The following is a 15,208-nucleotide window of genomic DNA, read 5'->3' as shown; positions in this document are numbered from 1 at the left end:
ATGTTCCCCCCCACATCCAATAAAGGATGGAGATTCTCCTTGGCTCTCTTCTTGTCATTAATATATTTGTAAAAACTTTTTTTGTTGTCTTTAACGACAGCGGCCAGATTGCGTTCTAGCTGGGCTTTTGCCTTTCTCATTTCTTCTCTGCACGACCTAACGAGATCCCTGTACTCTTCTTGAGTTCCCTGCCCCTTCTTCCACAAGTGGTACACTCTCCTTTTTTTCCTGAGTCCCAGCAAGAGCTCCCCGTTCAGCCAGGCCGGTCGTCTTCCCCGCCCGTTCTTCTTACGGCGTACAGGGACAGCCTGCTCCTGCGCCTTTAAGACTTCCTTCTTGAAGATCGTCCAGCCTTCCTGGACCCCTTTGCCCTTCAGGACCGTCTCCCACGGGACTCTCTCAACCAACGTCCTGAACAGGCCAAAGTCCGCCCTCCGGAAGTCCATGGTTGTGGTTTTGCTGCCCCCCCTCCTTACTTCACCAAGAAGCGAGAATTCTATCATTTCATGGTCACTAAGCCCAAGACGGCCTCCGACCACCACATCTCCCACCAGTCCTTCTCTGTTTGTAAACAGCAGGTCGAGCGAGGCACCTCCCCTGGTAGGCTCACTTACCAGCTGTGTCAGGAAGTTGTCTTCCACACACTCCAGGAACCTCCTAGACTGCTTCCTCTCTGCCGTGTTGTATTTCCAGCAGACATCCGGGAAGTTGAAGTCCCCCACGAGAACAAGGGCTAGCGATTGAGAGACTTCTGCCAGCCGCTTGTAGAATGCTTCATCCGCCCCTTCATCCTGGTTGGGTGGTCTATAACAGACTCCCAGCAATTTAACCAGAGCTGAGAGAGAAACTACATATTATTTTTACTAGATCTGTGTTCAATGCTCATGTAATATTTGGCTTTTCTTTTGTTGCTCTAGTTCCCCAGTTTGAAACCAGGTGTAGCTACGTGAAGGCTACACTTGAAGAGTTTTTGGCTTGGAGTTGTGGGCAGCCTTCTTGTCTCTCTGGACCATTCAGTTGTTACGAGTACTCCAAATATTGGGCTTACGCTGACTACAAATACATTGCCAGGATATTTGAAGACAAGCCAGAAATTTTCCAGGTAAGACATTAATATTATCTCTTCCTAGTTAGTCATTGCAAATTATCTAGCGTAGCTTCTGAACCTCTACTGCTCCTTGGCCATTTATTTTAAAATTTTGAAATAAAAGCTATTGGCGCTCAGGCTAACGGAGAACTAGTACCAAGTGGTAGCCGTCTGAAATTCTGGGTCTCCTTATATGCTTAAAAACACCACCACAAGTGACAAAAACAACTACCAGATTGGCAGCATTCCCCTTCCCATTTAGCCCAGCATCATTTTGTGACTGGGCAGGCTTGGGGAGCACTGAGTCATGTGTGTGACCTCTCCAGCTGAACACCTTCCCTGCACCTCTGCCAAAGGCATGGAAGTGTGGTGGGAATACGGTGTGGAGATGACAGGCAGCCAGCAGGCCTGGCATGTTGCAAACTTGAGGCCCTGCTTCTGCCCCAGATCCACCTTGTACCCAAATGGTATCCGAATTAACAGCTCCCCTCAGGAGGGAGGATTTGATGGCATGGATTCATTTGTAGCAACAAGGCTGTAACATGGTTTTGCTCCGTGTTTTGCCTTGTGGCTCGTTTTCTCAAGCAGCACAGTTCCTTCCCTTCATATATTTAGATTAACTGTGAGGAGGAGAGATTCTGAGTCTGCGGGGTTATTATACCTTGATTGTCTGTGGATGCAGTAAAATACATGAAGTAACCTGTCTGTGCAAGTACATAATCTATGGTAATTTCCAAATGCAGGTATTAGGACACCTACCTGGGGTATTTTCTTCTACTTTCTCCATGTCCATCTGCTATTTCAATGTACTGGTTCATCTACATTCCTACTACTTCTCCTTGCAAATTGTAGGAGGGCAAAATTAAGGATAGCTATACAAAAGGTGTATTTTTTCAAAAGATATTAAAAAAGAATAGTAAATGAAGCCTTACTCATTTTTATACTTTCAAATGTGAAGATGGAATCATAATTCTCTGCAAACACTGTATCACTGGGATGACAGAGTACAAACTGATAAGCCGATAAGCCCTCTCAAATTAATTATTTCCTCAGAAAACATTTCCCATGCTCCTTATATGTATTTTATTCTTTTATACCAGTAAAATTTGTATTTTTCAGTGCTCAGTCTTTTTTCAGACTGTCTCCTTCCCGTTGTTCTGTGGGTTGGAAGGTAAGGTTTGGGCACAGAGACCATCTTACCTTTCTTTCTCCCCTCCCTTCCTAAGCACACTGAAACACAACCAGGATCACATAAACTTGGGCTGCACAACTGGTACTGAGTCATGTTGTTTGAACTAAGTTGGGAGCTCCAGGGATGTTTCAGGCTTCCCCAGACCTTTGAGTGTCTTCCTCTATCTGTGGTCCTGCCTTGGTCTCCTCCCTTTCTGCCTCAACAGACAGCATTTTCCTGTGTTTTATGGCACAAGATAATAGCAGCTCAGAAGACCTGAATAGCCTGCTGCTTCATTCAGTCAATAAAAACACACTTGAAGGAAACAACCATTTTCCTACTTCCTTCTTCCCCTTGCCCCCATTCAAGAACAAAATTGAGGCTCCAGGAATTGCATTTCAGTGCAGGTGTCACACCACAACCCCATCACCTGACCTATAAGAAGCAACAGATTGTACTGTGATTTTAGAATAGACACGCGTAATGGTTATGCCGTGGATTTTTTTGTAAAGCAGAATCCGGAGAGGAAAAAATCACTGATGTTATGCAAGCAAATATGCTGTATGTCATCTGCCAGTTTCACAGGCATGGGAGTGAAATGCATCCGTCAGTTCCAGACTCATAAGGCTTTTGAAACACTGCTACACAATTTATACCAGCCAAAAGAGTTCTTTGTAGAAATTCTCTTCCATTCTTGTGTGAATTTGATGATAACCCCTCTTCTCTTTTTAGATTTTATTTAGATTTACGTAAGGTGATTTGAAGGGGAAAAGAAGGCCAACTGCACTGTTATTTATAGTGATCAATAGGGCCATTTAGAAGTTGTTTGAAATTTAGATAGCACTGTTTATCATTTACAGTTGTGTGGGCTAAGGTAATGATTCCATTATTCTAATCTATGAGCAGTATCTAGCATCTTAGAATTTTTGTTCAGTTGATATTTCATTACAGAATTTGAGATATAAATCAGAAGCAAGATATATGCGTGAAGTTTAAATAGAAATGAGACCTTTTAAAGTGACATACGGGTACAGATTAACTTCATTATAAGCAGCAAATGAAATAAATATAATTCACAAGTTATGTGCCATCTGTTATGGTTGGAACACCTTTTAGTGCATTTCTTCTTACTGTGGCTTTTTATTGTAGAAAAGGAACCCACTGTGTCAAGATTTCAGTAATCCTACCAGTTCCTTTTCAGTTCATTAGTTAAAAACTATTTTACCCATAATCGCTTCAACTGTTTACTACAGCTGCAGCATTTTCAAAAAGTTCTTTTAAATCTAATATTGATTATGTGTGCTTTCTTTCCACTTAAATTGTAACAAAATACAAAAACTATTTAGGTGTGAGATTAAAGTGTAGAGATGGTGTTACGCTTAACTTTATCACTGAAATAGTTGTATTGGACTTTAAATTTTATGGCTCCTCAAATCTATAGGAGCAACTTTTTCTTTTTGATTTTTTGCTGCCTTTGACAAATGTTTATATTACACTTCTGCATTTTTTCCATATGTTACCTTTAAAATCAATAACTCTGAAATTCAAAATCTTTAGCAACACCTAATTTTTGGGAAGGCTATTGCTCATTTTGAGGGTTTCCTGATACAGAGTCATGGTGAAGTCATCCTTACAATAATGTCTAGCTGTGGTTTTTCTCATCCATAGATCTTAAAAAAGGATAGTCATCCACCTGTCTGCAAGCAGCTAGCTTACATACTTAAATTAGGAGGCTAGAGTCCTATTTTCTCTTTACAGACAGTGGAAAGAGAGAGGCTTTTCCAAGGTGTGATTGAGAGTGCTTTGACAAGAGCAGGAGCCAAGCTTAAATGAGGTTCCTAAAGTTAGGTGATGCGAGTGACCCCAAAGTGCTTTACTGAAATGGAACAAATACCGTTATCTTCCTTTTCAAGATGGGAAAAATAAAGCTCAGAGATTAAGTGATTTGCCTGAGACCATCAGGAAGCCAGGAATTGAATCTCTGTTTCCTAAGGCTCAGTCTGGGCCTCCAGCCAAAAGGCACCAGTATCTCTGGCCAGTATACTTCAAGTGCTTTCCAATAAACAAATGATCAGGCCCTGCAGGTGGCAGGGTGAGCTAGAGAAACATGGGAAAGCTTTATCCAAGCTATACAGAGCTATCCTGCAAACCCTTGAATTATCTGAAAAATACCTCACTGTCCCTCGTTCCAGCTGTCATCCCCAAGGGATTGCTTGTGGGATGATCAATGGACTGGAAAGCTCCAGGATCATGTTCATAATACATGCATACCTGTTCTGCCCTTTCTCACCATGTAATCGAGTTGTTTTAAGTTTACTGCCTCCGCAGTTGCAAAGGCAGGAGAAGAATGTGTCCATTAAATAATAAGAACCTTAAAAAACCCCAGCATACCACTGGTCAGAGATGGGGTAAAGTCTGCGTTTCCAGAATACATGGAAAGAGCTGGGACAGGAGCAAAGAGAGAGCAAATACGCCACATGGATTATCAAATTGGTTTGAAAAGGGAATACGGATTTTTCTTTCCTTCCTTTCATTCTTTTTTTAAATGCCATATATCAGAATTTTTCTAAAAGCAATCCTGAGCTTGGGTGGATGGTTAAGAGTGGAGAAAGGAAAAAAAGAGTGTTTGAAAAGAAGGAAAAGAAGCCATGTCTGGCCACGAGCAGTTGGGCAGTCCTTCTGTAGAGCAAGTGGGTAACGAGTGATAGGAAAGATTGGGATGAGAACTGGAGACAGAGATCTGGGAGGCTGTGTAGTCAGACAGAAAAAGAAGAAAGTCAGCCGAAGAAACACTACTAGAGAGGAGAATTTTGGAGGGAGGGCCACAGGCCATGCATGTGGGAACCCCACCAAGTAGCAACAGCTGCAGTGGATAAAGAGTGACTGAGCAGTGGAGGAGAGAAGACAAGAGACTCAGAGAACTGAGGGAAGGATGTGAATCAGTTCAACAGCTTACATAAATAACCTTTTCATTGCTGTAGGATATAAGGTGGTCTGACTTTGGTTTTCCTGGAAGAAGTGGAAAAGAGAGCACACTGTGGATTGGTTCTGAAGGAGCAAACACCCCCTGCCATTTGGACTCCTATGGCTGCAACTTAGTGTTGCAAGTACAAGGAAGGTAACAAGTGCATGTACATACAACAAATACAGAACAAAGTTATACTGTGCTATAAAGTTAGTTTTGGACCCTTGAGTTTTAATTCTAGGTCCTGATTATTTTAGTTTTCTGAGCTCTCAACGATTGAAGAGCATCAAGAACTGTTCTATAGGAAATGGCAGAACTTCAGGGGGTTGGAGTTTGACTGGGGCACAGAGGTAACACAATTTTATTTTCTTCTGTTTGCGGAAGATCTTTCCTGATCTGTGTGTTATGTGGTCCAATAATAAACATTTTAATCTTCCTACTAGTTATGAACTCAGGAATTTGGAATTAGGAGATAAATTAGGAGTTAAAAATAAAAAGCCCAGAAACAAAATAGAAATAAACTACTGTAGACTTTTACGATATTCTCTGTGCAAGAGCCTCTAATAATCCTGCTAGAATCAATTTAAAAGGGGAACATCAGGATGGGAGCAGCCAGCTGTGAGCAAAGTTGAAAGGGACACTTGAGGCTCCAAACTAATTTTGGAGCATGTGGCTTTGTTGCTATATCTTTCTGCCTGTTTGCATGCTGTCTTTTTTTTTTTCCCCATTCTTTTTTTTCTCCTTTCCTTGCATATTGGCCTCAGGGTTTTTTTGTTACCTATTATTGCTAGAGTAATGCTAGAGTAACAAAACAAGTTGCATGCATTTTTTAGGTTTGATAGTATATAGTGGAAGGAATAATTTGTCAATGGGATTTTAATGTGATTAATTACTCTGACATTTTATAGAACAGTAAAATTGTGGTGGTCTTATGATTAAGGTGCAGGACTGGGAGTCAGGCATGCTGGCTTCTATGCTGGGCAGTGCCACAGACTGACTGGCTTTAAGGCCTGAGGCAAATGAATTTGTCATCATCTTATCTGTAAGAAGGGTAACTGTTTAGCGCTCAGGCAGGTTTTCATTCATGTTTATAAACAGCCTTGAGATCCTTGGGTGAACATGCAGCAGAGGCACTCTGGAAGCCGCCCTCAGCACCGTGCTTTGCTGCAACCATCCTGTAGACTTCAGATCGCATCAGTAAGCATTATGCATTGAAGTCCAGACACTTAAGTGTATTTAGGAGCCAGAAATCTCATTGAAAACCATGAGACTTACGTGCCTAGATATCTTCTAAGGATCCACCTAAGTACTGGGTATACTAAATAAGTACAGTAATCTAGCAGACCTGATACCTGCCCTGCCTCTTTGATCTCTACCTTCAGGTGTTGAACTCGAGCCAGAGTTCCAGCATCATGTAGCAATTTTGCCTGCCTTCCCAAGACACTTCCTCCCCCTCTGGTAGAACAAAATCCTTATTCCTCGCAGGGAAAGAAGCAGCCTAAAGCCTTTGCGTGGCCTGAAAAGACAAAGTTGTTTTCCTCTTCAGAGCAAAGGCTATAAATAGATCACAAACTTCCACCAGCTTGTGAATCCTGTGCTTCTTCAGAGCCGAAAGATTCCCTGTCGAGACTCACAAAGACAGGCTTTGTAACAGAATATAAGCTTATGCTAAACTTAAATAGATTTTCCTTTGCAGGAAAGCCAGGGACAACTCCGTAGCCCTTTGTTGCTATCTTGAATTTCCTCCTTGCATCCCTTGGGCTTCTTAATTTTTTGCTTCATGATATTGCTTTGTCATAAGCCTGCAGGATTAACCCATGAGCCTCCTAACCTAGTTATTCTCTGCCCCTTCAGAGGCTCTAGTTTGGAGGGCAAAATAAAGTTGCAATAGGGCTTGAGTTTCAGGAGAACTATTTTTTGTGCTTGCACCCAGCAGTAGCTTTGGTAATTACCAAGAAATGTCAGTGGCCGATGGCACTTCCATCTGCACCGATCTCTGCAGTTCTGGCTATCCTGCTATTCCTGTCTCTTCTGTTTTTGTGCCATTTGGCTGCTTTTCTCCCATTTTCAGATCTGTGACTTGGAACTGACAACCAGAAGAAGTAGGCAAAAAGAAAGAAGTGAGTACCAAGGAAAGGGACAAAAAGGAAAGATCTCGCTAAAGTCTGAAACAAAGAGGAGAGCTGCTCAAATTGTCCAACTGTGCTGCAAAGTACTGCCTTTACTTTTCCATTGCTTAGTGCATAGGTCACTGTTGTACCGATTGTCTGGCACCTCTTAAAAATAATAAATTCTCCCTTTGTGTATTCCTTTCTGGTTATTTCCATCACCTAAAGTACTGCCATATAAAATTCGTATTTCTAAATAACATATGTACCTGCTAAGATATTTCGTTTATAGTACCCGTAAAACTGGCACCACCAGTTTTGGCATATTCTTTTTTCTCTCTTTGATCTGGTCTATGTAAGTGAAATAGAAACATTAGCTTCTGAGGATGAGGTCCATGTCTCAGCTCTGCTTGGCCCAGCACTGCGGTGTGTTGACCCGCTTCTTTGGGCGCATAGAGAGCAACCTGGAACACGAGTGCCCTCATGAGCAGAATGACCTTGTCCTGCTCTATCTGGGCATTTAGTCATGCCAGTGAGTTCTTAACCCCAGTGGCCCATGCAAGCCACATTTTCATCATGTGGTACTGATAACAAAAAAATACAGGTGTTTAAGGGTGCTTATGTCTATGAATGTCTCTGGTTTTTATTTATGCCATCTGTGGCATAGGAGCATCAAGGTGAGTTTTACTAAGAATGAGGGGTTTGCGACTAACCAGCCACATAAGTACTGTAGGTGAAGATAAGAGACAGAAGATCATGTCCATACCCCTTTACTCTTACCATTGTAAACACACAATGCCCTCCTTTTAAAACAAACATGGGTTCAGCAGCTATTTATTCAGTGAATGAAAGTACGTTGTCTCTAACAGAACTATTTCCCCTGGTTTATACAGCAATTTTTAATGCTCTGAGCATCTGGAAATGCTGCACGTTGCTCTGTAAAAGGGAGGAAGGAGGAACCAGATGGAAGAGCTTTTTTTTTTAATTTTATCTGCCTTTTAAAAATAATTTGTGAGAAGCTGTAAATCTTTTCAGTTAAAAAATTAAAAAGTGGAATATTTTAAAAACACTTTTAGGAGACAGCCTGTAAGCACTGCCTGTGTTCTCACAGCGTAGGAGATTCACACAGCGAGGCAGATTTATGTTTTATTGAAAACCTTGCTACTGCCTTTAGTTCTTTGCTGTAACTGACATGCACTGAATACATTTTTATCTTCTCTCTATTTCCAGGAAGAGATGGCACCTCTTCCCACCTGGTGACACCAGTTTCCTTTATCCCACGAGGATCCCTTATGAGGAATCCAGCATATTCAGCAAAGTCAACGTTGCCAACCCTGATCTGAAACGCTTTCCCAAGTTTAGGAATGCAACAGCCCATGTGGTTACACTCAGTCCAGGACAGGTACCATTCACATATGAGCTTTACATTACTTTAAAGATTTAGTAAATTATTTAACTAGCTAATTAAGGGCTAGGAAATCTTAACAAATTGACTGTGGAACTCCGCTCTCCCTACAGTCTGCACTCAGGCTTAGATACATTTCTCTCAGCATGGGAACTTTTTTTGCACAGTTACTTTACTAGCCTTTTTTGTACAAAAACCACAAACATTTGGAGAGTTAGTTCAATCGGCTGCCCAATTCTGTCACAGTTCTTCCAATCACCTCCAATTTGTCTACTTTAAAACTTTCTTGAACAGTACTCCAACCTGTCTACTCTGAAACCTGTATGTTCCATAAAATGTGTTTGATTAATGAGTGTGTAGAGCCAGCAAAGGAACTCATATTTTGATAGTGAATAACCTTCACCAGGGAACATTGGGCCAACTTGTTGCTTTAATAGCAGAGTATTACAATGATGATACTTGCATTTAGAGCACACACCATCCAGAGGTTTCACGGTGCTTTACAAGGATGTGAGGATATTATTAACCCTGTTTTAGTGAGAAAGTTCAGTTATAAGTGCCTGCCTTATAGTCACACAGGCAGTCAGCAGCAGTATGAGAGTAGGGCTCAGGACTCTTAATTCCTAGTCTTCTGCCATAAATAGCGTCCTTCTTTATTTAATCACCATGGTCTGTATTTGGAGTCTGAATTACCCTTTTTCATTTGTTCAGCAGTGCATGTCCTTGTAAAACACTCCTGCGCATCTCAAACTGTCAGGCCTTTCCAAAGGAATTTTGCAACTTTCATTGCTCCGACCGCTTAAGACAGTGGAGTTGCCGCTTGTACCGCCTTTTCACCCTTCTAGCAGATGCTGTCACCTCTTTTGACCTGCCAGCTCAGCGACTTATACAAGTGCTCCCTTGCCCCTAGCTGGCAAACCCAGCTGCCTTCAACAATTGAAATAACAGATTTTTGCTAATCTAGCTAACTTTGAGGAGAGAGTGAGGGGCACTCCTGTGAACTGGTGAGATGGTGGACTGGAGCAGGATAGTAGTTTCCAACAAGAGGATGATGTCTGTCAGCTGGGAAGAGTATGGTCTTCTGCTGGTACAGTTGCAAATGGGGAATCTGTGATCAACCTTCATTGTTTGCTATACATTAGCTCCTAGTCATACTCCTAAAGCAAATGATTAGTTTTGCATTCTGCACTTTGTAAGGTTGCAGTGTTCAATAATTTAAAGCTCAAAGAACAAATTTTTCTATTGATAAAAATGCCACATCCATTCAGCACTGCATTATCCATGATCCCCAACCCTATTTCAATTTACAATCTCCTTTGGAATGATCAAGTATGGTAGTGAACTTTTAATATGATTTTAATTTTAATTAGGCTTAAAGCAATTACAAGTTAATCTTGCTAGGAATAGAGATCTTGAGCCAGCTCAGTAATACAAGTTGTCTGCATTGCTGTGAAGGAGATACCGTTTGGATTTCTGGGGAGAAAGTTAATGCAGAGGCAATGATGGAGCAGTGAGGTATTGCCTTTATCCATTCTATCAGCGCCTTTTGGGCAATGCTTTCCAGCATCTCATCCAGAAGCTTATGGGGCAGGTGGCTGGGGACTGCTGCCGTTTGATGGAGAGGAAAGGAATGACCTAGAAGAACGCCTTTGTTAACAAGGGAGAGGATCCCTAAATAATAACAATCTTGATACATGCTTAGCAGTGGTTTTCATGTAGAATTAATACAATTACTGCAGAATTTGCAGCCAGCTTTATTTTGTGGTAATACATAGCATCTCCATTCCTTCCCAGAGGGTACGCAGAACATTTTGGATTAGATATTGCAGCAATAAAGGGTTCAAAAATAAAGACAAAGGTGTTCTTAGATATTCAGGAGAGCACCTGCATGTAGGGTGAGTGCAGCTTTGAATATCAGAAACTTCATGTGCCTAATGCCACCTTCTGGTCGTTGTTTGCTACAAGCCATTTTTCTACACCCATTTAAGGCTTTAAAGCAGAATTCCTTCCTATAACATTGTACCAATGCACAATGCCTACTTCGATTGCATCCTTTGTGCCCTTTCACTGTGTTGTTCAGAGGTGAATCTCTGTTACGAATTTAGGTAGTTGGCTGAGACTTCAGTTTTAATAAGGTTTCATCCTGTACTTGACCAGTGGCTGTGGGCTGAATTTCCACAGAGGTCTTCATACAACTTCTGGTTATACATTAGTAATCTGTTCTCGATACAAATTATGATAACATTTAGATATCTAACATATTAAAATAGGCAGCTGAGTAGTTTTAGAGTTTGCAGCTGTACATGACTACATCCATAAAGTTACAAGCTCAAGTTGTATCACAAAAATAGAGGGGCTCCTTATAAATATTTGGACCTGTCCACCTATGTGAGGTTGCAAGGCTGAGTGGTAAGTATGGAGCACGAGGTTGACTGCTGGTGGATTTGTGCTCACTGAATTAGTGAGTTTTCACCCAAAGCATTAGTATTTTGTTTTATTTGTTCATAAATTCTACAGTATTTCTAGTATCACCTTGATTGTTTTCACAAATACACAAATACTGCTTAAGAGATCGCAAATGGGGCAAACCATGTTTGTTCTAGTATCTTCCACCCCATACTCTGGGACAAGTGTTAAGAGAGTTAGGGTAAGAAAGATTCGCTACCCTCATCTTAAACCCCATCCAGGACAGATGTCCTGTCTGCCATCAGTAGGAAGAACCTGGCACCTCTACAAGGCAATTCATCCTCCCTGTCTTATACAATTACAGGCCTGCAGGAACATTCATCCCATCTTGTCCTTCAGCACAGGCTATAAGAGAAGCCTATGCACATAGATGCTTAACTTTTCTGATGATTAAAAAGAGAGATGAATCCCACCTGAAAAGGCTACAAAAAACTGAGATGCTATACAAATACAAAATCATTGCTCATTCTTTCCTCTGCCCGCTTCTCACCAGCTTCTTGCTTCCTTCCTGCTTGCTAATGTAATTGTTCTTAATCCATCTTCCTCTTAATCCACATCCATATAACTAGACAATGGTAAAAAAGACGAGAAAGCACATCTCAGCTTGTCTGAAGGTAGACATGTGAGGCTCCACACATCTGACCTCCTAATGGAGAGCAAGCACCTTGTACACTGGACTCCCATGAGTAATGCCATTCTCCCTCATGCTACCCCAGACAGGAGGGGTAGCGGACACCAGGACCCATGCTGTTACAGGCAGCACTCAGCTGCCCTGCTGCCTGCTCTCCTGCTTCCTGGCCCTGTGTCCCAGATGCAGCCTGGAGCCAGAGGAGCTGCGGTGCAGCTCTAGACACCAGAGATGTGAGGAAAGACCTAACTGAGCTAATCTCAGAGGCACATCGAGTCCGAGAAGGATGCTCCCTTCCAGCCTTGAAAAACATTGTCACAGTATGGGAAGAGTGATCTAAAAAATTATCAATGTTATTACTTACTGTCTCTCACCGTGGTCTGCTGCTCAGAAGCTCTCCTCCCTGCTTTTCTTGCCTGCTTTCTGAAAGTCTAAAGAAGCATGTCTCAAACTCAGTCTGCGTCCACAACTACAGTTATCACTAAGTTCCTGTGTATAGCTGTAGGGTTTTCTCTTTCTGTTCTACTGCAGTATCTTAACACACCGTGGGATCCACCTTGGCAGCCAGAGCTCACAACAGTGCAGGCAGACCTCTGACTTCCAACCCAACCCTGAGCAAGCAGAAATCTTCATGAAGTCAGGGAGGGATTTCCCTATGTGCCACCCTTTAAAGAAAAGGGGTGACAACTTCAGACTGTGCTTAAAGTGGGGAGCAGCAGAACAGTCTCAATAATCAAGAAAAATAAAAAAAAGGTGGTGTAGTAAGTCAGGAAATGCGGTAGTTCAAATTTTTTTTAAAAGGCAATAAAATGTTCCAGTTCAGAGTATATAAAATACTTTTTAAAAGGGTTTGCAGTGAAAAACTGCTTTTGTTGGAAGAGTTTAAGTGATTTTAGTAAAGGAGAATTCAGAGTTTTCTGCAGCATTATGCATAGTAGATGGTTGATAATTCTGTTTTGGGGAAAGAAGAGGGGATTTTCATGTGGGAGATGACAGAGCTGGCCTCAGGTCACCCCATAGGGAAGGCTCTGTTCAACATGGCAGACAGACCAGCTCATCCTCCAGGCACCAGAAGTATCATCTCCATCACAGAAGAGACAGAGAATTTGGTGATGAAAACACCACTTGGCCTGCAACACACATGGAGAACCCCATGAGTGCACAAAAAGTCGAGCAAACCAAAGGTGAAAGCTGCCAGTTCCTGACTCTACTTTTCCACCTTTTCCCTGAGCTTCCCTCGATCCCTCACCTGGGTCACTATGGACACAGCATGGTAACAGCCCCATTCCCTTCCTGTCCGCAGTGCTTCTCCCCAGGACTGTGTCTGTGGTTCTGCTGTCAGTGGCCCTAGGCGCTCTGTTTCAGTGGGTGGGAAGACACCAGCTCAGGAGGGAGGCAGGGTAAGAAGCACCTTCCTAGCTCCAGGGCAGCCAGACACCGGCTAGACGGGGCATGGGCTGGGGTGGCAGCGCTCCCACAGAGTTGGCTGTGCATGCATTTATTTTATTTTTCATTGCCAGGGTTGCAAGCAGCTCTGGGATTTGCTTGGGTCCCCCCACAGCCCCCCATCTTTTTCTTCCCATCACACTGCCATTCTTTGGTGCTTCCTTTTCTTGCACATTTACACAAATATCTTTTCCTAATGAGCAGGAATTTCTTGGTATAATATTTCACTTCAGGGTATGTTCTCTCTTTGAAGCAATTCCACCTTTGCCCTACCTTTGCACTGTATCAAGTTAATCATGTCCATTGAGAATTTAAACCCGTTCTGTTCTCTGTGCTGTACAAGTCTTCAGCATTGCTCCGCTTGCTCTCCCAACTGTTCTTTTGGTTTCTTTCCTCCTGTTACAGACTAGAATTTCATTTTATCTTTTCTGGGATTTCTGTCCTACTTTGACTTCATGTGCTATATTTGCCTATCGCTAGCCTAAATATTAAAATTATCTGATTGGTTGCTGTTTAGATCAGTATCTTCCCAGCCTACAAAGCTAGACGTATTCTATAGAAAGCAGGCTAACACAAAATTGTCTCTTAGCTTGGAAAAGTTCTGTCTTGCTTTTGCACTTTACATTTTCCCTGTAAAATGTTTGATGCATTTTTTCTGTGTGTTATTTCACTGTGGTTTACTTTCACATTTCCTATTGAAATGTAATTTCAAATGTAGCTAAATCTGTGTCCCATATTCATAAACATATGGAAGTCTGCTTTATTTTATTGTGGAATTGATAGTTGGGGGTGGTGGTGGTAGATTTTTCTTTTGGTTTTGTTGTAGGGGTTTTTTTTGCTTCTGGTTTGCAAACCTAGAAGAATACTAGTTTGTAAAAGTAGAAGAATCCTACTATACTTCTCTCTTTGCTGGATTCTTTTTTTGGTCTTCTGTTAGTTCTGTTGCTCCCTTGAGTAGCTGTATTTTTTTGGTTTTAATTACTTTTTTCCATTTCTTCGTCTTCCTTGAAGTTTTAGTCCTTTTGCTTTTTGATAATTTCAATGTTCTTGCTGCCGTAAGTCCTTATTTTAACAAGCATAAGCTTGCCCAAAAATAAAGAGGGAGGGGCAAGTATCTTTATGGTACCTGTTTTGCCTCTGAGTCACAGCTCTGTAGCTCCTCTATAAATTGCATCAGCAAACAGTGCCAGCTGCAGAAGTACACAACTTTGCAGTTATTACCCTTAACCTGCTGGCAAGTAAAATCTGATTAGTCTCTCTAAAGACCAAGTTCATCCTCTTTGGTTTGAAAAGACTGGACTAGATGGGGGGGATTGTATTTTCCTCCTAGCTATATGTCCTCTTCCCAAAGCAATTCTGTTTCTACTTTGCACGTTAATCATGTTGAGCCAGCACGTTCCATTCCTAATTTCCATCTTGTTTTTTCCAGGCAGCCCTCTTACTGAAACTTTTATATACTTCCCTTAATTTGCCTCTTGCTTTTGTTCCGTTGCTACATACTCCCTCTGCACCATATCCCAATTCCCTAGTGTCTTCATCCACTTCTCCAGCATGTTGCAAGCTCAGCTCACTCTTCCTATGCAAGTCTCACAGTAAAGACCCCGTTGTTGGAAACAGCTACTTACTCCAGAAGCTATGCCTTCTTCTGTTGTACGCCAGAGTTTTCCAGGCTTCATTATACCCTGTCATTTGGATGGCACCCAGATTCTTTAACAGAGTGCAACGTAAGATCCCCTATAGAGCAGATGAATGGTTTTTGTATGATTCTGCTGTCAATGAAACATGGGCAAGCAGTTGCTAACAGATAAACCCATTGCAGCTAATGCAACTGCACTTTTCATTTAAAGTGTAGGTTTCTATGGTAAAAGCGCCACTCTGAAACTTGTTCTATGTAGAAAACATGTTTTGGCTTCAGTCTGTGTAGGGTTTCGT

At 41.9% G+C, this 15,208-nt stretch overlaps 1 protein-coding gene across 1 annotated transcript in view; it reads left to right on the top strand.

The window, feature by feature from the left end:
* The window catches only part of HSPBAP1 (HSPB1 associated protein 1), a 29,682-nt gene that overhangs the window by 8,328 nt on the left and 6,146 nt on the right, over positions 1 to 15,208 (top strand). The window contains exons 3-5 of the mRNA XM_009275048.2: positions 918 to 1,102; positions 5,240 to 5,376; positions 8,562 to 8,733. Coding sequence (XP_009273323.1) covers positions 918 to 1,102; positions 5,240 to 5,376; positions 8,562 to 8,733 — 494 coding nt within the window. The remainder of the gene's footprint in view (positions 1 to 917; positions 1,103 to 5,239; positions 5,377 to 8,561; positions 8,734 to 15,208) is intronic.

The sequence above is a fragment of the Aptenodytes forsteri genome, unplaced genomic scaffold (assembly GCF_000699145.1).
Source record: "Aptenodytes forsteri isolate BGI_AS27 unplaced genomic scaffold, ASM69914v1 Scaffold255, whole genome shotgun sequence".
Lineage (NCBI taxonomy): Eukaryota > Metazoa > Chordata > Aves > Sphenisciformes > Spheniscidae > Aptenodytes > Aptenodytes forsteri.
This window is presented reverse-complemented; position numbering and strand designations above follow the sequence as displayed.